This window comes from Myxocyprinus asiaticus, chromosome 28 (genome assembly GCF_019703515.2).
Source record: "Myxocyprinus asiaticus isolate MX2 ecotype Aquarium Trade chromosome 28, UBuf_Myxa_2, whole genome shotgun sequence".
Classification (NCBI taxonomy): Eukaryota; Metazoa; Chordata; class Actinopteri; order Cypriniformes; family Catostomidae; genus Myxocyprinus; species Myxocyprinus asiaticus.
This window is the reverse complement of record NC_059371.1, coordinates 41,382,065-41,404,939: the sequence shown is the minus strand read 5'-3', so window position 1 is coordinate 41,404,939 and position 22,875 is coordinate 41,382,065. Positions and strand designations below refer to the sequence as shown.

Below are 22,875 nucleotides of genomic sequence, written 5' to 3'. Positions count from 1 at the left end.
ATTTTTAGCTCCGAGCCCCTCATATCCCAGAGAGAGAGAGAGAGAGGGGGCTATATTCTTTCAATTAGATTTTAACTTTTAAGAAACTGTAATAGTATATTACTTCCTATTGTTGGATTCAAAATGTTCTTAATGGCGGTTTGCAAAACAACTTATGGTGCTTTCCCGCCAACTATTGGAATGGAGTGTCGATGCATTTGGGAAACGTTAAAGATTTGTTTATATAACGTGCACGTGCTAATTTTAGTCAATGCAAATCAAACACTAGACAAATCCTCAGATTATAAAGAATGGACTTTAATACACAGCAGTCAAGATAAGATGATATAGAAATAATCAGTTTCACAAATTATTATTATAATTTTTTACAGTATATAATTATCATTATATTTCACATTTTCAAACTGAAGATCTAATACATGCTAGAATTAAGTTCATAAATATGCATTTAAGGCAGGGGTTCAACATGAATACAAACACACTCAAATTGTAAATATAAAAACATAAGTTGAAACTACAATCTCAAATAATTACATTTTTTGTCATATAAGAGGTCATTGTGTTATAAAAGCATACTGTAACTTTCAGAATTCAAAAATGATTCTCCAGTCCAAAAAGAGTACTTACTGTTTCCACCCTGCAAAAACGACTCGTTTTGAAATTTTCCTCCTTGTGACGTAGAAGATAGGAGTCATTTGCATAGTCTCTACATTATCTGCAATCGCCGCGGTGAAATCAGAAAGAGAGAGCGGATGAGGGATGCCAATACTGGAAGTTTCACTATTTTTACTGTTTGCTTTTCACCAACGAAAATATTAAGATGTGGAGTAAAGTACCCAGATGTTATTGTGTTCCTGGTTATGGATAAACTGCATCTCTGCCATGCCTTCTGAAGGATCCCAACATTAGAAACGAGTGACAAGTTCAAACAAGCGTCAATTTGGAATTATATATTTCTGCCACATTTTCTCTATGGACTCTTTTGAGAACCATGATTCAAGCTTTGCAAAGAAACTTGTATTGAAAGATGGAGCAGTGCCAACTATATCGGACATGACCGTAGTGCTGGTGAGTAACAAGTGTAATTCAAATGTTTAATTGCCTGAGTTTGTTTGATATGTAAGCATTTTATTGCATAATAACCCATGATCAGAACTCCAACGTGGAGGGGATTGTACATAATACACAGTTACTCACCAAAGAAATACATAATTCCTCAAGTATCGATTTGATATTAAATGATTATGTTAGAATAACGTGTAGCACATTGAAAGACAGTGGTGAAGTATATGCTAGTAAGGCTGCCAGCTGTCTCAACTGTCTCGTGTTAGCAAGATCATCCTGTATTTTGACCAAAAATTAACATGTCTGGACATCCTTTTTTCTGTGATTAATCGAGTATCGCGGGAGACCCTCTCCCTTGTTCGAGCGAGCGAGGGAATCCCCTCCCGGCGAACATCTTGTATTAGTCGACATGGAAGCATATAAATGTGAAGAGAGACAGGGGAAACCCACGAGCCCACCATCTCTTACATTTATGCATTTGGCAGACACTTTTATCCAAAGCGACTTACAGTGTACTTATTACAGGGACAATCCCCCTGGAGCAACCTGGAGTTAAGTGCCTTGCTCAAGGACACAATGGTGGTGGCTGTGGGGATTAAACCAACAGCCTTCTGATTACCAGTTATGGTGCTTTAGTCCACCATGCCACCACCACTCCATAACTCTTATAACTCTCTTTACAGCTGAATACAGATTTATTAACCTTTCACATTCACGGCTTGTGTTATTCTGGACTATTTTCACTGTTTTCAGCTTTACATAGCATTATTTTACCACCAAATCTTGTATGCCTGACAAAGTAAGTACTTGGAAGCAACAGTGTGCCGACTTCAGTTCAGTTATCAGTTATTCAGCTGAACAACTGCTGTAATTCAATTGTGTGCTTCACATTTAATGGAACATACAGCTGTCAATGATTGTCTGGAGCGCGTGCTTTTAGTGGATTTTGTAAATCGCTTACATGTTTTCATTCTTTCATTTTTGGAAAATACAGTTCCACATGTGTAATAGCGGGAGGGCATTTACTCTGCAAAGATGTTAGCCAATTAGAACAGTGGGCGTGTTTTAAAGCTGTAGTACAGGTCAAACGGAGCGTTTCAGATAGATGACTAAACACAGGGTAGAAAAAGGTCATGTAATACTACATTATGACTGTTTTTGTGCAAGAAATTTTACTAACATAATGTGGACCTCAAGGAAGAAAACTCTAACCCCTAATCCTAACCCTAACCTTACTCCTAAACCTACCCGTACCTCAACCTCATTAGCAGCAAATGTGGGCATTTTGCAGAACAACACGTAGTTACACAGAAAATATAGTCTGGTATGTATTTAATGTTAGTACATAGTACTTAAGGCCACCTAATATAAAGTGTGACCGAAAATAAAATAAGAATCCATGGCATGGAAACTCCTTTAAGTTTGAATTGAAATAAGGTATCACTTAATATTTTCCTCAAAGTATCCCATTTTGTTACCCTTAGAAACATGTACTAAGGTAACTGCTGTATAGTTAATGCCAATACAGGTATTGTCATTACAATAATACGGTGGTAACTTAGTATTAGTCAAGAAAATACAAAGATTTTGTAAGCATTTTCCATAGTTTGAAAGTCTTACCATATGAATGTAAACGTTAAGGCATAGTAATAACAATTGCAGTAACTATGGTATTTTGGCAGAAACTATTGAAACAATAATTACAAAACAAAATAAAATTGCAATATGAGCATGAGCGTGTGTATTTTTTCCCTTTCTCAGAATTTTGTCATGATTAATTCACTATTTTGGTTGGTGCACATCTTCTGAGACTGACAAGATCTTGCCAATCAGAATGTGCACAAAACAGAGAGAGCGAATGTGAGAAAACAGAACAGACATCAAGGAAGAGAATAAAAATAAAGAAAAATAAATAGGCACAAAAAACAGACTCTGCCATTTATGCAGAGACAATTTTTTACATCTCTTCATACATTCAGAGGGTGGGGCCCACTTTTTGAATCAGTCTCATAGCTTGGTTTTGTTCCAATAAAATAAAATGAATAAAATTTTTTTTTTTTTTTTGTTGGTGCAATGAAGGGACCTCAACATCTGCAGCTGGACCGGTGGTGGATTTCCTAAATGTAGGATGATAGGGTGTACCGTGAGAAATAGCATTCATACAAGCTTTTTATATTCCCATACCTCTCTCACCGCATCATTCTTTACTGGCGAATCAGATTTGTTGTCTTACAACATTCGGCCAATGTTCCACTCACCCTTGATGAAATGACAGTGACGCTGAAGTGATGTCACCCTGTAGCTCAAGACTGGTTGCCTAGTGAAGCTAAGCAGGGTTGAGCCTGGCCAGTACCTGGATGGGAGACCTCCTGGGAAAACTAAGGTTGCTGCTAGAAGAGGTATTAGGGAGTGTGTGGGTCCTAATGCCCCAGTATAGTGATGGGGACACTATACGGTAAAAAGGCACCGTCCTTCGGATGAGATGTTAAACTGAGGTCCTGACTCTCTATGGTCATTAAAAATTGAAAGAGTAGTGGTGTAACCCTGGTGTCCTGGCCAAATTCCCCCTATTGGCCCTTCTCAATCATGGCCTCCTAATAATCCCTATCCATTAATTGGCTCTATAACTCTTCTCTCTCCTCTCCACCAATAGCTGGTGTGTGGTGAGCGTACTGGGGCACTATGGCTGCCGTCGCATCATCCAGGTGGATGCTGCACACTGGTGGTGGTTGAGGAGAGTCCCTGGTTCACTGTGTAAATCGCTTTGAGTGTAGTGTCAGAAAAACACTATATAAATGCAATGTTCATTCAAGGAGCCTTTTGCGGCCTAATTATGAGACCACTGATTGAGTCATAGGAAGTGATTAAAGGACGATACTATTCAATGGCCGATTGACTGTAGCATCCTTAGTTTCCATTAATAAAAAGGTAGCCCACACACAACAGAAAAGCATTCCGAAAAATTCCTGAATTAATACGAAGACTTTGTTAAATGTCCTTTTTTACTTTCTTAGATGATGCTGTCTTTTGGGAGAAATTCTATCTTTGTGTTCATCTGAACTTCCAACAATTTTACTTGATATCTTTGGACCTTAATATGATTTTTGCTCACTGTGAATACTTGGGCAATTCTTTTTTATATGTCTCTTTAGATTACTTGCTGCGCTGAAACTTTTCCCACATGAAGAGCAGTGGTATGGTTTCTCTCCAGTATGAATTATTTCATGTGTTTTCAGGGGCTCTGACCGAGTGAAACTCCTTTCACATTGTGAGCACTTGTAAGGTTTTTCTCCAGTATGGATTCTCTCGTGTTTTTGCAGGTTTTGCGAGCAAGTAAAACTCTTTTCACAGTGTGAGCACTTGTAAGGTTTTTCTCCAGTATGAATTTTTTGGTGTTGTTTCAAGTGGCTGGCTGTAATATAAGTCTTCCCACATTCAAAGCACATATGAGCCCTCATAAAGGTATGTATTTTCTGGTGCTCTTTAAAATAGGACAGGTCTGCAAAACTCTTTCCACAAGAAGAACACTTGTAAGGCTTCTCATTTGTGTGTCTTTTCAGATGTTGTTTTAAGCCTGAATCCAAAACAAATATTTTTCCACACTTATCACATTCAAATGGTCTTATTCCAGAGTGACGGCGAAGATGATTCTTGAGATTATCTGCATATGCAAAACATTTTCCGCACTGATGGCACGTGTAAGGCTTTTCTCCAGTATGAACTCTCATGTGTTTAATAAGATATTGTTTTTGTGTGAAACTCTTTCCACACTGATGGCATGGTAAATGCTTTTTTTCTGTGTGAACTCTTGTGTGCATATTAAGATATTTTTTACGTGCAAAACTCTTTCCACACTGAAGGCAGGTGTAAGGCTTCTCTCCAGTATGAACACTCATATGTATATTAAGATCACTTTTAAAACTGAAATTCTTTCCACACTGAGAGCAGATAAGAGATTTCTTGGCTGCTCTTCTTTGATGCTTTTTTGGTGAGCAACTCTTTTTTGTGTTTGAACAACTCAAAGATTTTTCTCCAGTTGTGAAATTCTGATGCTGAAGTTTCTCCTCCTTTTCATTCAGTTCTTGATGTTGCTCTTTCACTTCCGTCGGCTCTACAATAAACACAGTAAATTATCAAAAATCAATTCAAATTCAAGAGGTGTGAAACATCAAAAGGAACCGCAATTTAGTGGAAGAAAACAAATGTTCAGTATATATTTGTGATTTTTGAATTGAAAAATGTATATATTTATATCAACGGTGCTCACATTTCTATGGCAAGAGATAAACTTTTTCATAACGTTATTATAGTAAGATCTACTACGCACACACACACACACAAACACACACACACACACAAAAAAAAGAAAAACATATATATTTTTCATCTATGCTGTTTTTCCGGGGGGGGGGGTTTCCTATGTAAAATATCACAGCGCATCACAGTGTTTTCAGCGTCTCACGCAGGTGCAGCATAATTGTTTTAAGTTCTTTTGTCTCGAGACACACGTGTTGTGCTCTATTCATTGAATTGTGTCTTGCTTTTTGAACGCAACAACGTATTCAGTCTAAATGGCCTCCAAGTCTTTTAGAAATGCTTTAGCCATTAGTTACGTCAGGGGTGTCCAAAGTCTGGCCCGCAGGCCATCTGCGGCCTCTGACTGCTCTGATGCGGCCCGTGAGAGATTTTAGAAATAGAACAAAATTAGGCTCGCTATGGAGAAATTCATTCATATTCTGGACACTGGATATTGCTATCACGTACAGCCACTATTCACAGCGCATCGATTCCACTAGTGCGTTCAGCGTCGCCATCAGCTTCATCTGGCAGAGTTCGACAGGAGTTTGGAATACTCCTTATTTCCAAAGATGAAGCACCACACAGAAAGAATGATGCATTTATTCAAGGATGGCATCAGGTTAGATACTTTACTCATGTACTTGTACTTGTTAAAATATCCCGATACCTCAAAACATACAACTGAGTAGAGCTGCTGTTGTGTGAGCTGCTGCACAGCATGCACAGAAACACACGAACCGAGCATACTCATCCAGAACGTCCTCTGTAGCACTGGGATGTATAATCAATTTGTTCGTTCTGATATTTCATTGAAACAAGAAAAATTATTCAAGGGCTTCCCAGTGCCATGTGAGTGAGGACACTGTAGAAGAGAGTGCTTAAAACATTTGCACATCTGTGCCTGATGCATGAGCTCAGCTTGCACATGCACATCTACAAAATAAAATGAAGCGCAATAATTTTGATCCAATTAAAATCATATTTGTAATGCAAATAACAACAGAAAAGAAGCTATAATTGAATAGTTATAAAAAGTAATTCCTTGAAAAATAAAGAGTAATTCCTTGCATCACTTCATTACAGGAAAATATCTGATTTTAATTATTGTGGGTCACACCCAACACTTATAGCAGCTCTATATGTGCTTTGCAGTGCCACTGAACTGACATAAAAAAAAAGATAAAAATGTGAAGTGAGTATAATACAGTATTTTGTATAAGACGCATCACTGTTCCATTATAAGTGTTCTTTATGAGTGAAATACCGCCTCAGTGTAGAGCTCATTCAGCAGCACATACTAGACAATATTTTCCCAGTTTTTGACTATTCGGACACTTTGCTGGACATTTTAGTCGGCAGTGCAGCTGTGCTGTTCAAGAGACGCAGGTGAGGGAGACGAGCTGGCGAGCTAATCAGGCTCCATCGGTGCGGCTTTCAAGCAGCCTTGCCAAGTATTTATCTAGCGAATCTCTGCTCTCTTCCTAACAAAACGGACGAACTACATCTCCTCACCTGTACAAACAAGGACTTTTCCACCACTGCTGCCTTGTGCTTCACAGAAACCTGGCTGAGTGAAGCCATTTAGGAGGGCGCATTACATCTGCCGGGCTTTCAGCTGTTCAGAGCGGATCGCATCGCGGATATAATGGGAAAAACGAGAGGCGGTGGAACATGCTTTTACATCAATGAAAGTTGATGTACAGATGTAACAATGTTAAAGAAGATATTCTGTCCTAATTTGGAAGTAGTCTTTAGAACTGTAAGCCTTTCTACTTTCTGCGGGAGTTTTCCTCATTTATTCTGTTGAGTGTTTATATCCCGCCACACGCGTGGGTGAACGCAGCGCTGCAACAGCTGGCTGATCAAATCACAGACATGGAACAACAAAATCCAGACTCAGTTATTATTATTCTTGGGGATTTTAACAAAGCAAACCTCACACGTGAACTGCCCAAATACAAACAGCACATTACATGCCCAACCAGAGACAGAAATATATTGGATCATTGCTACACAACAATAAAGGATGCATATCACTCTGTCCCTAGAGCAGCTTTGGAACTCTCTGATCATTGTCTGGTTCATCTTCTTCCAACCTACAGACAGAAACTAACATCTGCTAAACCTGTAGTAAGGACTGTAAAATGTGGACCAATGAAGCAGAGCTGGAACTACATGCCTGGTTTGACTGCACTGATAGGAGTGTTTTTGAGGCTGCAGACACTAATCTGGATGAGCTCACAGATACTGTTACATCATATATCAGTTTCTGTGAGGATATGTGCATTCCTACTAGGACTTAACATACAACAACGACAAACCGTGGTTTACAGCAGAACTCAGACAGCTTCGTCAGGCCAAAGAGGTTGCTTACAGAGGTGGGGATAAGGTCTTGTACAATCAGGCCAGGAACACACTGAACGAGGAAATCAGTGGCTAAAAGAAACTATTCTGATAAGCTGAAAAACAAGTTTTCAGCTAATGACCCTGCATCAGTGTGCAGTGGCCTAAAACAACTTACAAACTACAGGACTCCTGCCCACAACTGGCTGAAGACTTGAATGTGTTCTACTGCAGATTTGAAAGGTCCAATCTCACACCCAAACCCGCTCTGACCTTCACTTCACACAAACACCTCCTGCAACTCCCCTCCTCAACCTGCACTTAAGATCTGTGAAGAAGAGGTGTGCCGTGGCTTCTGAAAACAAAAGACAAGGAAAGCACAGGGCCATGATGGTGTTTCATCCGCTTGTCCCTGACGTCTGTGGTCATGAAATAATTTGAGAGTCTGGTGTTGGCCCACCTGAAGGACATCACTGGACCCTTTCTAGATTCCCTTCAATTTGCTTATCGAGCAAACAGGTCTGTTGAGGATGCAGTCAACATGGGATTGCATCATATCCTGCAACATCTGGACAGACCAGGGATATATGTAAGGATCCTTTTTGTGGACTTCAGTTCGGCTTTCAACACCATCATCCCAGCTATTCTCCAGACCAAATGACACCAACTCTCTGTTCCCATGTCTATCTGTCAATGGATTACCAGCTTTCTGACGGACTGGCAGCAGCTTGTGAGACGGGAAATTCACTTCCAGCACCTGTACAGTCAGCACTGGTGCCCCCCAGGGATGTGTGCTATCCCCACTACTCTTCTCCCTGTACACAAACAACTGCACCGCCAAGGACCCCTCTGTCAAGCTCCTGAAGTTTGCAGACGACACTACTGTCATTGGCCTCATCCAAGATGATGATGAGTCTGTATACAGAAAGGAGGTTGAATGGAAGGCCCACTGGTGTAGTCAAAACAACCTTGAGCTGAACACACTCAAAACGGTAGAGATGATTGTGGACTTTAAGAGGAACACCCCAACACTGACCCCCCTCACCATTATAAACAGCACTGTGGCAGCAGTGGAGTCATTCAGGTACCTGGGCACTACCATCTCACATGACCTGAAGTGGGAGACCCACATTGACTCCATTGTGAAAAAGGCCCAGCAGAGGTTGTACTTACTCCGCCAGTTGAGGAAGTTCAACCTACCACAGGTGCTGCTGATACAGTTCTACTCAGCAGTCATTAAGTCTGTCATCTGCACTTCAGTAACTGTCTGGTTTGGTGCAGCTACGAAATCGGATATCAGAAGACTACAAAGGACAGTTCGGACTGCTGAGAGGATTATTGGTTGCCCCCTGCCCTCCCTTCAAGAACTGTACACATCCAGAGTGAGGAAAAAGGCTGGAAAAATCACTCTGGACCCCACTCACCCTGCCCGCTACCTTTTTGAATGGTTGCACTCTGGCCGACGCTTCAGAGCTCTGAGCACCAGAACCGTCAGGCACAGGAAAAGTTTTTTCCCTCAGGCTATCCATCTCATGAACAGTTAAATTGCCCCATTGAGCAATAACTATGTGCAATTCAAAGTTTAGTCTTTTTATATTTATCCAACACATCCAACCACTTCTGCCATTACATTCCCTTGCACTGTATATACAGTGCATCCGGAAAGTATTCACAGCACTTAACTTTTTCCACATTTTGTTATGTTACAGCCTTATTCCAAAATGGATTAAATTAATTATTTTCCTCAAAATTCTACAAACAACACCCCATAATGACAATGTGAAAGAAGTTTGTTTGATAAAAAACGAAAAAAATCACAAGTACATAAGTATTAACAGCCTTTGCCATGACACTCAAAATTGAGCTCAGGTGCATCCTGTTTCCACTGATCATCCTTGAGATGTTTCAACAACTTTACTGGAGTCCATCTGCGGTAAATTCAGTTGATTGGACATGATTTGGAAAGGCACACACCTGTCTATATAAGGTCCCACAGTTAACAGTGCATGTCAGAGCACAAACCAAGCCATGAAGTTCAAGGAATTGTCTGTAGACCTCCGAGACAGGATTGTATCGAGGCACAGATCTGGGGAAGGGTACAGAAAAATTTCTGCAGCATTGAAGGTCCCAATGAGCACAGTGGCCTCCATCATCCGTAAATGGAAGAAGTTTGGAACCACCAGGACTCTTCCTAGAGCTGGCCGCCTGGCCAAACTGAGCGATCGGGGGAGAAGGGCCTTAGTCAGGGAGGTGACCAAGAACCCAATGGTCACTCTGACAGAGCTCCAGCATTTCTCTGCGGAGAGAGGAGAACCTTCCAGAAGAACAACCATCTCTGCAGCACTCCACCAATCAGGCCTGTATGGTAGAGTGGCCAGACGGAAGCCACTCCTCAGTAAAAGGCACATGACAGCCCGCCTGGAGTTTGCCAAAAGGCACCTGAAGGACTCTCAGACCATGAGAAACAAAGATTGAACTCTTTGGCCTGAATGGCAAGCGTCATGTCTGGAGGAAACCAGGCACCGCTCATCACCTGGCCAATACCATCCCTACAGTGAAGCATGGTGGTGGCAGCATCATGCTGTGGGGATGTTTTTCAGCGGCAGGAACTGGGAGACTAGTCAGGATCAAGGGAAAGATGAATGCAGCAATGTACAGCGACATTCTTGATGAAAACCTGCTCCAGAGCGCTCTGGACCTCAGACTGGGGTGAAGGTTCATCTTCCAACAAGACAACGACCCTAAGCACACAGCCAAGATAACAAAGGAGTGGCTCCGGGACAACTCTGTGAATGTCCTTGAGTGGCCCAGCCAGAGCCCAAACTTGAACCCGATTGAACATCTCTGGAGAGATCTGAAAATGGCTGTGCACCGACGCTCCCCATCCAACCTGATGGAGCTTGAGAGGTCCTGCAAAGAAGAATGGGAGAAACTGCCCTAAAATAGGTGTGCCAAGCTTGTAGCATAACACTCAAAAAGACTTGAGGCTGTAATTGGTGCCAAAGGTGCTTCAACAAAGTATTGAGCAAAGGCTGTGAATACTTATGTACATGTGATTTTTTTCAGTTTTTTTTATTTTTTAAAAATTTGCAAAGATTTCAAACAAACTGCTTTCACGTTGTTATTATGGGGTATTGTTTGTAGAATTTTGAGGAAAATAATGAATTTAATCCATTTTGGAATAAGGCTGTAACATAACAAAATGTGGAAAAAGTGAAGTGCTGTGAATACTTTCCGGATGCACTGTAACAGATTTGTATTTACACTGCATATATATATATATATATATATATATATATATATATATATATATTATTATTATTTTCTTTTTTTGTTGTCTTATTGTGTATTCTATATATACTTTATTTTCTATTCAGTTTTTATTTTTATTCAATTTTTATTTATTTTATTCAATTATTTTTTATTATTATTTCTTGTTGCTGTATTGTATTGTTGTGCACTGGAAGCTCCTGTCACCAAGACAAATTCCTTGTATGTGTAAGCATACCTGGCAATAAAGCTCATTCTGATTCTGATGTAGGGCCTACACAAGCATACCATAGAGCACAAATTGTGATAATATTAATATGTCAGTCAGCGCAAGTTAAAAATGCACAAATAACACTGAAAGAAACCGATCTATTTCTTTGTGCTGCAAGTGAAAATGTAAGCAAGGTGTTTTGCTGTCACTGTTAATGTTAATTTCCCCACAAGCACGGAGATAAATCAGACAATGTCACATTCAGACAGCTATACTGCACTTTTTACATATACAAGCACTTAAATGTTTAGATGTGGGGATTGTATTTTGAATTTTATGTTCCACTGTTGTGAATTTTGAGTTAAAATGTGTCCCTGACATGACAAGCCATTTCATAATACACATGCAATATGACATCATATGGATAGAATACGCAACACTGAATTTGTGCATTAAAAAAAAGCTCAAATGCTCAAAATGCAATGGCAATGAGAGATGGCCAATTTAGAAGAGGATTTAGAACATCAACAGAGAAATGCCAAGGTATGTATACAGTACACTTTATTACATATAGTCATGGTACAAGAAATCAATCATTTAACACAACCGAAATGTAATATTAGGTGGTTTGATGCTTAATTAAATAATTGCTGCGTCGGAGAACTGCATGTTTACCGACAAGGTGAAGATGATGCTAGCAATATTTGAATGGCAAGAAAAATGTTACAAAGTCAAGGATGGAAACGGCTCACCTTTCATCTTAATTATCCCAACTATGTTAATTTTTACAGACAAAAGGTATTTGTGAAGGATTTCAGTCAGGATTTAGGCCCCATCATAATACAGAGACTGCTCTTATCAGAGTTACAAATGACTTGCTCTTAACTTTTAGAGCTTTTAGATCTTAGTGCTGCCTTTGACACAATAGATCACGGCATTCCCTTAGGCTTGAGAATTTTGTTCCCATTTGTAGACAGGCATTAGCTAGGTTTAGGTCCTATTTATCTGATCGCTACCACTTTGTGTAAACAAGGAATTGTCAGATCAAGCTAAAGTTATGTAGTGCCACAGGGATCAGTTTTAGGGCCTCTGCTTTTCTCCTTATATATGCTTTCCCTGGGAGACATTATCAGGAACCGTGGAATTATTTTTTACTGTTACGCTGACAATACCCAACTTTATATTTCCTCGAAACCCAAATACATTTTCCAAGTTAGCACAGTGTATCAATGATATCAAAGACTGGATGGCTAAAAATGTCCTTCTACTAAATTCTGACAAAACAGGGGTATTAATTATTGGACCAAAACCCTCTAAAAATAAGATGCTAGAATATTATTTAATTTTCAATCGATGTACTGTTACGTCATCTTCTACAGTAAAGAACTTTGGTGTTATACTTGATTGCAATTTGCCCATTGTTCCAATGTTTGTAGAACAGCATTCTTCCACCTCAGAAATATTGCTAAATTACAACACATGCTCCTTGCTTCTGACACCGAAAAAATAATTCATGCATTCATGACCTCAAGACTAGATTATTGTAATGCATTACTGGGAGGATGTCATACAGGTTCAATTAATAGAATTCAGTTAGTTCAAAATGAAGCAGCTAGAGTGCTTAAAAGAACCAAGAAATATGATCATATTAGCCCCATTTTACCATCACTACACTGGCTGCCAGTAAAGTTTTGTATCAATTTTAAAATTCTTTTAATTACTTACAAAGCTTTGAATGGCCTAGCTCCTTAGTAGTTAAGCAACCTTCTATCATGCTATAAAACGTCATTACAATCGCAAAATTGAGGCCTGTTAATAATACCTTAAATATCGAAATCCACATAAGGAGGTAGATCCTTTCCCTATTTGGCTCCTAAATTTTGGAATAGTCTTCTTAGCAGTGTTCGGAACTCAGACACACTCTCTCAGTTTAAAGCCCCAAGTATACTTCAGTCAGATGCGAATGTACTGGACGCATGATGCAAATCTCGTCATCAGCAGGGTGCTCGAGTGCAGCCCAATTTTTCTAACCGCGTGTCATTGAATGCGCAGAATACACATGCGCCTGAAATTATTTGCACGAATTAGGCCGGGTGTACACGGTGCGAGTTCTGACACTCGGGAGGTCATGAGCCCCTGCACACGTTATGACTCAGTTTATCTAAAAATCGTATAGGTGCAGTGGTACACGACACGACTTAACTATCTGACGAATTCCGGAGCAATCGCATTAATTTTCACGCTATTTATCATTATAAGACATAAAGCCAGAGAACACTGCTTCAATTCCTTGTAGCTTGCGATTTAGAAATAAAATAGAAGACTGGCATTGCCAGAGGCTGCATTAGCTGAAAACTCATCTGCCGATTAAAAAAAAAAAAAAATGGATACTTATTACAAATGCTGTACAACATTTGACAGATTGAGATTTTGAAGGGAGGCTTTGTGATTTTATGACTGCATACATCAATCATAACGTCAGTGTGTTGCTGCCAGTTAATTCCTGATAAAGTGCACAAAATGTACAAGATTAAAAAGAAAGTTTGGAAAATTTGCTCACCGTTTCTGTTGGTTATACTTGGATTTAATATAAGCGCAAACATGATGTTTAGTGCAGAATTCAGAGTTATTTTAGTGGAGTACGCTACCTGAACTATTCAGCTTTAGATTTAGGCTACGTCCTTCTCATCTATGTCACACTGCTTGCATGTTGATAGCAGTCATTCTGAAGAAGATCCATGGGGTCTTCTTGTCCATGTAAATGCGCTTTAAAGCCGCACACACAGCTAAGTTAAAAAATCTTGTTTTAGCAGCGGTTGATTGACAGGCAGAACTTTCAACCTAGATGTCCTTTGTTTCACTAGACACGCACTTGGAGAAAAAAAAATCTTCTATCACATATCCACTATTGTGTGAAAATACAATTATAATAGATACTATATCCCCCTAAATGTTGCCCTAGAACTGAAACGAATTCAAAAATAGACCATGATGGAAATGTGAAAACTGTCCATCAGAGTGAAGATTGTTTTCAAGTGCAACCTGTATGGCAAATTATTTGTTTGAAGAGCAGAGAACAGCATGGCATTTCTGTAGAATCCTACGGTGATGTGGTCGTGAATAATATGGGGAAAACACAGATTTAACACAACCATTTTCTCCAAATGTGTAAAAGCTTCATGAACACTCAGTTTTCATGGATCGTGTGAGTTGTAACACCTTCTCTTGATTGGTCAGCTTCAGGTAGAACGCCAAATTGGCCCAAATTTTTTTAAACAGTTTTAAAAATTATCGTGAGGTCGTGAGCTACTCGAAAGCCGCTTGGCTCCGCTTGTAATTCCTCTCACACGAAGCGAGCCACAACCACACGAGCACCAACGATTTCCAGGCGATCTCTCCTGACTGGAAAAAATCAGTCCATGTCTGCCCGCCTTTAGTGGATCCACAAGGTGGCAATGCTCACATTTCAGCTGTTGCTGTAACGAAGAAGTGCGAGAAGAGATGAAGGTAAAAACAACAACAGTTGTAGTGCGCATGTGTCAACCACCTGTGTATGTGCGCACTGTCAAATGGAGTATACTTTCACAATCTCGTGTTCGACCATAATCAAAGTATACTTCGGGCTTAAGTCTAGACTAAAGACTCATCTCTTCAGCCAGGCATCCAACTAATTATTCCCTCAACTCACAGTTATGCTGCTTTAGTTAGGTCTGCTGGAACTGGAAACCCTTCTCATATTCTATAACTCTGCTTTAAATTGAATGTCATCTAAGCTAATAATATTCTATTCGTTTTCTTGTCTCATCCTTGGGATACATATCCTGAGATTTCCAGATTTAGCTCCAGTCCTGCCCGATGTCCCACTCCCACCACTATGTTTTGCTGATCGATGACTACTAACTGCAGCCTGTACCAAAAACACAGCAAGGAGCACTTTGATGATCACTGTCTGCAATACATCAGTCTACTACAATGGACTTCACAGAGGATAAACTGCTGCCAAGCACAACTTTAAGACATGGGATACTTCACTGGCCACTGCCTGAACCTCGGACTTAGGATGGACTTCACCGAAATGAACTGCCAAGCTTCCTGTCAGACTGAAAATGGAATCCATGGACTATAAATTACTGCCAACTAAAGCCTTCACCAGCCCAATAACACAGGACACTGCATCTATGGCCACGTACACACTAAAAAGTTTCAGCAGTGACAACAAACTCTGCAGTGCCTCGTACCTGTGAACAAGAAACATGAATGCCACCTGTTTTGTGTTTGCTATTTTTGAGCTCAGAGATTATCCACCAGAGATGTATTATCAAATGGCAATGTTTAGTTAGCTGCCTTCGACAGAATTACCGTGTTTTTCAGGGCTCAACATTAACGCTTGTCTGCGACAAGTGGATTTTGAACGGGCAAGTGAAATAAATATTTACTTGCCCAACCAGACAAGTAGCCCATTTAAAACTAGTGATCGACCGATATGGGTTTTTTTATGGCCGATGCCGATATCCTGAGAGCAGGGTGGCCGATAGGCCAGTACAATGCCAATATATCACACAATTTAATATAGTAAATATCAAACATAAAATTGCTAAATAATGAATACTCCTATTTAGTACTTTTACTCAATTTCACACTAAACTTTAACTTATAGTAATAATATAAAATATTAAAATATAAAATAATATTGTATTTTAAAATGGTAGATAGCAGTTTCTTCTGATTTCTGTTTAGTCATCAAATTTTGGTAAATTATTTGCACATAAAGAAATGTTTAATATATTAGAAAGAAGGAAATAACAGTACACACAGTAGTCCAGCAACCATGGCATGTGCGCATTAACAATCGCATTTTCTCAAAAAATACAGAATCAAACCAACTGCACATACAGTGCACAGTGAATAAGACATTTACTTATAGTGCACACGAAGCGTTTTTACTTTAAAGTTGCACTCATGCGCTCGTGCGGATCCAGCGCAAGCAGCGATCTCCTGACAGTTTAAACGGCATGACAGACTGACCGTCATGATTTGTGAATCAGAGGAACTTTTGATCCTGATCCTGAAGTTTTTATTCTGGCTGATAGACTACGCACTTCAGAGGAAGATATTAGATGAGCGCTCGACGGGAAGAAAATTGATTTTCATGAGGTTCGTCAATTACATCTGTTTAAACGAGATATCTGCATATTTGCAGATGGTATATAATAGAAGTTTTATTAATGTTTGCCTATTATCATTAAAAAGAAAGTTAAAAGTGACAGGGAACTGTTGAGAGACTGTTAGATTACACACTTGAGAGGAAGATATATGAGCGCTCCACAGGATGCTGGATCTGCTGAAGTTGTGTGAGGTTGGTTTATTACATCTGTTTAAACAAGATGTGTGCATATTTGCAGATGGTATATGATATTAGTTTTAATTATATTTGCATTTTTATCATTAGACAAGACAGTTAAAAGTTACAGGGAACTGTTGAAGAGAGAGAGTGAGAATGAAACAGGTGAGCACTTTAACATTATGAGCTCAAACGCGTCTTTCGCTGCTCTGATATTCGGACCATTTAAATGACACTGTGTTGCACACCAGTCTATTGTAGTAACACGATGGCCCGTAACAACAAAATGAACCGTGACTGGTCGTTTACATGTCTCAGTTGCTTCACATGCAAGCAGGTGATTCTCAGCACTCTCAAGAAACAAATCAACCAAACAGGAAATTTCATTTATCGGCCTCTGCGATATATCAGTCAATCACTAATTATTTAAAAACTAATTTCACTAATAACGAAAAAATAACCGGCTATATTTGTGATATAGCCTAGGCCTGTGCCACTTTTTGCAAAGTTTATATTCTTATTTTGCTGTTGAAAACAATCCAGAGCGTGTAATTTTTTCATTCGCTAGCATCTAGTAGCTGCGCGCCATTTGACTGACAGGCGGCTTATTATGTGCAGGCTTTATGCGTGCACTCTAAGAGCGCCTGAACGGTCAAATAAATTTACAAATTCTACCAAAATGTCTTGAGTCGTTCATTTAAATACAGATTTACAGTATGTCTAAAGTGAATGTAAACAGTGGGGGAAAAGTGGATTTGTATCAAAATGTAGGACTTGTAAGTGTTAATGTGACCTAATAATAGACCTGCCACTGTCTAGGCAAGGCAAGTTTATTTATATAGTACATTTCATACAGAATGGTAATTCAAAGTGCTTTACATATAAATGATAAAGTACAAGAACCAGTTAAGAACAAGAAATGAGAATAAAAAGTAATAAATTAATTTAAAAAATAAGTACAAATAATAAAAAGAAAAAAAAAGAAAAAAGAATACAGAAATAAAATGATGCAGTGCAACCAGTAAGTGCAGCACAGTGCTCATTTAGTAAATGCACAGTTAAACAGATGTGTTTTCAGTCTGGATTTGAATGTGGCTACTGTTGGAGCACATCTGACCTCTTCTAGAAGCTGGTTCCAGCTGTGGGTGGCATAATAGCTAAATGCTCTCACACCTTGTTTTGAGTGAACCCTCTGTATGTCTAACTGACTTGATACTAATGATCTGAGAGGTCTGTTAGGTTTATATTCAACAAGCATATCTGAAATGTATTTAGGTCCTAGGCTGTTGAGCGATTTATAAACGAGTTATAGTACTTTAAAATCTATTTTAAATGTAAGCCAGTGTAAATACCTGAGGACTGGAATAATATGTTCTGATTTTTTTGTTCGGGTGAGAATCCTGGCAACGGTATTCTTGCTGCAGGTGTCTAATGGTCTTTTTGTGAAGGCCGGTGAGGAGTCCATTGCAGTAGTCCACCCTACTGGTGATGAATGCATGAACAAGTTTCTCTAAGTCTTGACTGGATACAAAACATCTAATTCTGGCTATATTTTTGAGATGATAGTATGCTGATTTAGTTATTACTTTGATGTGACTACTGAAACGAAAGGTCTGACTCCAAAATGACACCAAGATTCCTGACTTGATTTTTTGTCTCTAGACCCTTGAAGTCAAGGTATGTGTTCACCTTGGGAATTTTGCCTTTGTTGTCAATACAATGACCTCTGTCTTGTCATTGTTTAACTGAAGGAAGTTTTGGCACATCCAACTGTTAATTTCGTCAGTGCACTGGCACAGAGAGTCTATGGGGCTGTAGTCATTTGGAGACAGGGCTAGATAGGACTGGGTGTCGTCTGCATAGCTATGGTACGCAATTTGGTTATTTTTCTTAATTTGGCCAAGTAGGAGCATATACAGGTTGAACAGGAGTGGTGCAAGAATTGAGCCTTGTGGGACTCCACACGTCATGGATGTCCACTTAGATTTATAGTTGCCTATGTTCACATAATAACCCCTCCCTTCTAGATATGACCTGAACCAGCTGAGGACCATCCCAGAGAGCCCTACCCAGTTTTCCAATCTGTCTAGGAGAATGTTGTGGTCAACAGTGTCAAACGCAGCACTAAGATCTAATAATACCAGCACTGAATATCATTTAAGGATCTTTATGTGTGCCATCTCTGTGCTATGATGCGGTCAAAAACCAGACTGGAAATTGTCAAAGTAGCCATTCCAAATTAAGAATTTGTTCAGCTAATTGAAAACAACCTTTTCAATGATTTTGCCTATGAAAGGAAGATTTAAAATTGGTCTGTAATTGTTCAATATCGAGTTATCTAGATTGCTCTTTTCAAGAAGGGGCTTGACAACTGCAGTTTTCAGGGACTTCGGAAAGTGCCGCATTTCTCAAACTCAGAATCGTGAACATTGTGTTGAAATGTAATCAAATAAACAATAAAAAAAAACTCAATATGAGGCTATTGACTAGTATAATAATGTGACAAAAGTTAAGAACAATATATTCAAACAGCCGATATAAAAAAGTTTTTGGACCGAAAATTTAAGCGTGGGGAGATCCATGGTAACATTTCCATGGATGTTTTATTTCCATGGTAACATCGATTTCTCTGATTGGTGAATGAATTCTCACTACTGTGGATGACATTGGACAACATCCATAGAACACTGAGACATGAAGCTATTGCTTCATTCAGCAAAAAAAGAGGTGTTTAATGTGTATTTCAAGTTATATCGACAATGAGTGTGAATATTCACAAGCCTGACCAGCACTGGATTAGCTAGGTCCCTTTTTTCCAACTGTACATACTTAGAATCATTTTCGTTCATTTTGCTAGGTAAAGTATGCAAATGGCGTATTATAAATTCATATAATACGACAATTGACGATCTAGCTTTGCGTCAAATGCGATAATATATTTTTTAACACAGTGACCCTTACTTTAACCATACCATACGTCTAATAGTGGACAACATTATTTGACTAATTGTATTTATGCAGTATATATAATTTTACACTTCAGTATCACTGTCTCGCTCACTGATGAATGGAAGAAAAAGCCTTTATGATGTTTGAATACTTATGAGAAGTTTTTATTTAAAATTCCCGTATTTGTCCATTAAAGGGATGGTTCACCTAAAAATTTAAATTCTCTCATGTTATTCAAGATGTGTATGACTTTATTTCTTCAGCAGAACACATTTGAAGAAAATAGAAAAATATCTCAGCTTAGTAGGTCCTTAAAATGAAAGTGGATGGTAATCAGACTTTTGAAGCTCCAAAAAATCACAGACAGTCAGCATAAATGTTATCCATACAAATCCAGCGATTAAATTAATGTCTTCTAAAGCGTCACAATCGCTTTTGGTGCGAAAAAGATCAATGTTCAAGTATTTTTTAACTGTAAAGCATCGCTTCCGGGTTAGCAGCGGTATGCGCGTGACGTAATTGCGTTCGCATGTTCACGCGAGAACTGACGTACGTGCGACACACCCGGAAGAGTAGCGATGTTTACAACTGAGTAGAAGGAATGCTCTACAGAAACTTTGTTGGTTTTGGATTAGATCAGTATTTGTATCTATGTTTTTCACAAAGGTCCGTTTGTGCTTATCCTGGATATCTCAACCGAGAGAAGAATGTGAGATTACATCCGTAATATGCCAACACGAATACGTTACATGAGAGACCACGTGAACTTGGCGCTACACGATAAGTTTACACGCACATTCTGACCGATTTATAGTTTAAAAACTTAAATATTGATAATTGTTGCACCAAAAGTGATTGTTTCCCTTTATAAAACCTTAATTTAACCACTGGAGTCGTATGGATGACGTTTATGCTGACTGTCTGTGATTTTTGGAGCTTCAAATGTCAAATCACCATTCACTTGCATTTTAAGGACCTACTGAGCTATTTGTCAATTTTTCTTCGAATATGTTCTGGTGAAGAAAGTCATACACATCTGGGATGGCATGAGGGTGAGAATTTTCCTTTTTGGGTGAACTATCCCTTTAAAATGTGATTAGAATTTTAAATAATACCGTGTACAATAATCGTGGTTTTCTCAAATAACCGCGGTAAGATATAATAACCGCTATCAGAAGATTATTTAATAATCACGACAGGCCGGGGGGCCTGAGTAGCTCAGCAAATCCATGGAGTGCTGAGTGACTCCAGCCAGGTCTCCTAAGCAACCAAATTGGCCTTGTTGCTAGGGAGGGTAGAGTCACATGGGGTAACCTCCTCGTGGTCGCGATTAGTGGTTCTCACTCTCAATGGGGCGTGTGGTAAGTTGTGTGTGGATCGTGGAGAGTAGCATGAGTCTCCACATGCTGTGAGTCTCCGCGGTGTCATGCACAATGAGCCACGTGATAAGATGCGCGGATTGACGGTCTCAGAAGTGGAGGGAACTGAGACTTGTCCTCCACCACCCGGATTGAGGTGAGTAACTGCGCCACCACGAGGACCTACTAAGTAGTGGGAATTGGGCATTCCAAATTGGGGAGAAAAGGGGATAAAAATTAAAATAAATGAATAATCACACGCTATACAATAAAAATGACTTGACTTTTGTAGTCGAGTTGACAACAGCCTTAATGCAGTGAAATGCTTTCATCTCCCCTTTTATCCACAAAAACCCAGTGTCATGTGGTCTTCTAAATTTGTATAGTAACTTGTACATACCAAACATGTGTGTAATTATGCAAATATAAGCCTAATAAGTAAGTAATGTGACTATAAAACAACATTAAAAAGATAAAACTAACCTGAATTAATAAAATCATCATCATCTTCATCACTCTGTTGTTCCTCTGCTGTGTTTTCTTCTTTTATCTCCTCTTGCTTCACTTCAATCTTCACTGGTGTCTGCAGCATCTGCTGTTCATCATCATCTTCATCACTCTGTTGTTCCTCTGCTGTGTTTTCTTCTTTTATATCCTCCTGCTTCACTTCAATCTTCACTGGTGTCTGCAGCATCTGCTGTTCGTCATCATCTTCATCACTCTGTTCTTCTTCTGTTGTATTTTCTTCTTTTATCTCCACCAGCTTCACTTCAATCTTCACTGGTGTCTGTATCATCTGCTGTTCATCATCATCTTCATCATTCTGTTGTTCCTCTGTTGTGTTTTCTTCTTTTATCTCCTCTTGCATCACTTCAATCTTCACTGATGTCTGCAGCATCTGCTGTTCTCCAGCATGAATCACATCCACCTGCTCTCTCATGATGAACATCTGAACACAAAAACATTATGAGATGGTATATATAAATGTAATTTTTCATGGTTTCATTTGTACTGACAGCAGAAATATTATCGATATTAGCCAATAACTAGTGGTGCACCGGTCAGGAAATGAGGCTGATACCGATCACTGGTTTTTCCTTATAAAGTTCCCTGTGCCACACTTTTGCATGTTATATGCAGCAGTTGTTATTTATGTTGACATATATGTTAATGCCCCACACTGTAAAATTACACTCAACTTATTTTAATAGTGAAATGCTAACATTTGTTTAATTGAAAACAGTTATGAATAGATCTGCAGATTTAAATCTGGGTTCTCACAAAATAGCTTTGGAATGAGTGACTGATGAGCTCATAAATTAAACATGATATTCTCAAATTTCTTCTTGTTTCTCCTGAAACGGACTTTTTAAAAGGGTCCGTCACAAAATCGCCACATAAGACGAGAATACGATTATTTTACGATCATAAAACGTCAACAAGAGAAAAACAACATGCACAGAAAACTACACATCAATCTCAAAAACAATATAAAACACATTATGCACCGACTGAAAGCTCAAATTCTTCTTTCATCGTCTCTTGTTTAATGGAGGTTTGCAAAACAACTAATGGCGCTTTTGCACCTCATACTGGACTGGAGTAAAGATGCGTTTGGGGAAAAATTATATATATATAGGGAGGGTTACTTTTGAAACATATTCCACTACAGATTACAGAATACATGCTGTAAAATGTAATTTGTAATGTATTTCGTTAGATTACTCAAGGTCGGTAACGTATTCTAAATACTTCTGATTACTTCTTCAGCACTGGTAGATTTTTTCACTTGTTTTGACTATAAAAACTCTGCAAGTACAGTAAGACAAAATACACATGTTAAAAATACATTCACTGAAAAACCTAAATATCTTATGCAGTGTTGTTTCTAAAATAAGATAAATCAAATTGATCTTGTTTTAAGGATTTTTAGATATTTTTACAGGAAAACAATACAAAAATTATTATCAAGAATAAAATGTTTGCCCTAATATCAAAGGTCTTACTAGAAAAAAAAGAAATTATCTAACGTGAATTTT

The 22,875-nt window shown here is 38.9% G+C and overlaps 1 protein-coding gene across 3 annotated transcripts; it reads right to left on the bottom strand.

Annotated features, from left to right (window-relative positions):
• Positions 1–1,534: 1,534 nt before the first annotated feature.
• On the bottom strand, positions 1,535–22,425 carry LOC127418609 (zinc finger protein 501-like). 3 transcript variants are annotated; one of them, XM_051659248.1, is made up of 3 exons: positions 22,345–22,425; positions 21,320–21,785; positions 1,535–5,176 (listed from the first exon to the last, which is right to left on the bottom strand). In XM_051659248.1, exons 2-3 carry the CDS (start codon positions 21,783–21,785, stop codon positions 4,158–4,160), a joined length of 1,485 nt encoding a protein of 494 aa, XP_051515208.1. In that variant the 5' UTR covers positions 22,345–22,425; the 3' UTR covers positions 1,535–4,157. The 3 variants fall into 3 exon arrangements, with proteins under 3 accessions (XP_051515208.1, XP_051515207.1, XP_051515209.1); XM_051659247.1 differs by having other exon boundaries at positions 22,349–22,386; XM_051659249.1 differs by lacking the exon at positions 22,345–22,425 and adding an exon at positions 22,118–22,336.
• Between the last annotated feature and the right edge of the window lie 450 nt (positions 22,426–22,875).

Coding starts and splice junctions, on each gene's coding strand:
- LOC127418609 (XM_051659247.1), bottom strand. CDS start 22,372: ATGAAAGAAGAATTTGAGCTTTCA. Junction 21,786..22,348: donor AAGAAGAATTTGAGCTTTCA/GTCGGTGCATAA, acceptor TTTTGTGTTCAG/ATGTTCATCATGAGAGAGCA. Junction 5,177..21,319: donor TGATGATTTTATTAATTCAG/GTTAGTTTTATC, acceptor TGTTTATTGTAG/AGCCGACGGAAGTGAAAGAG.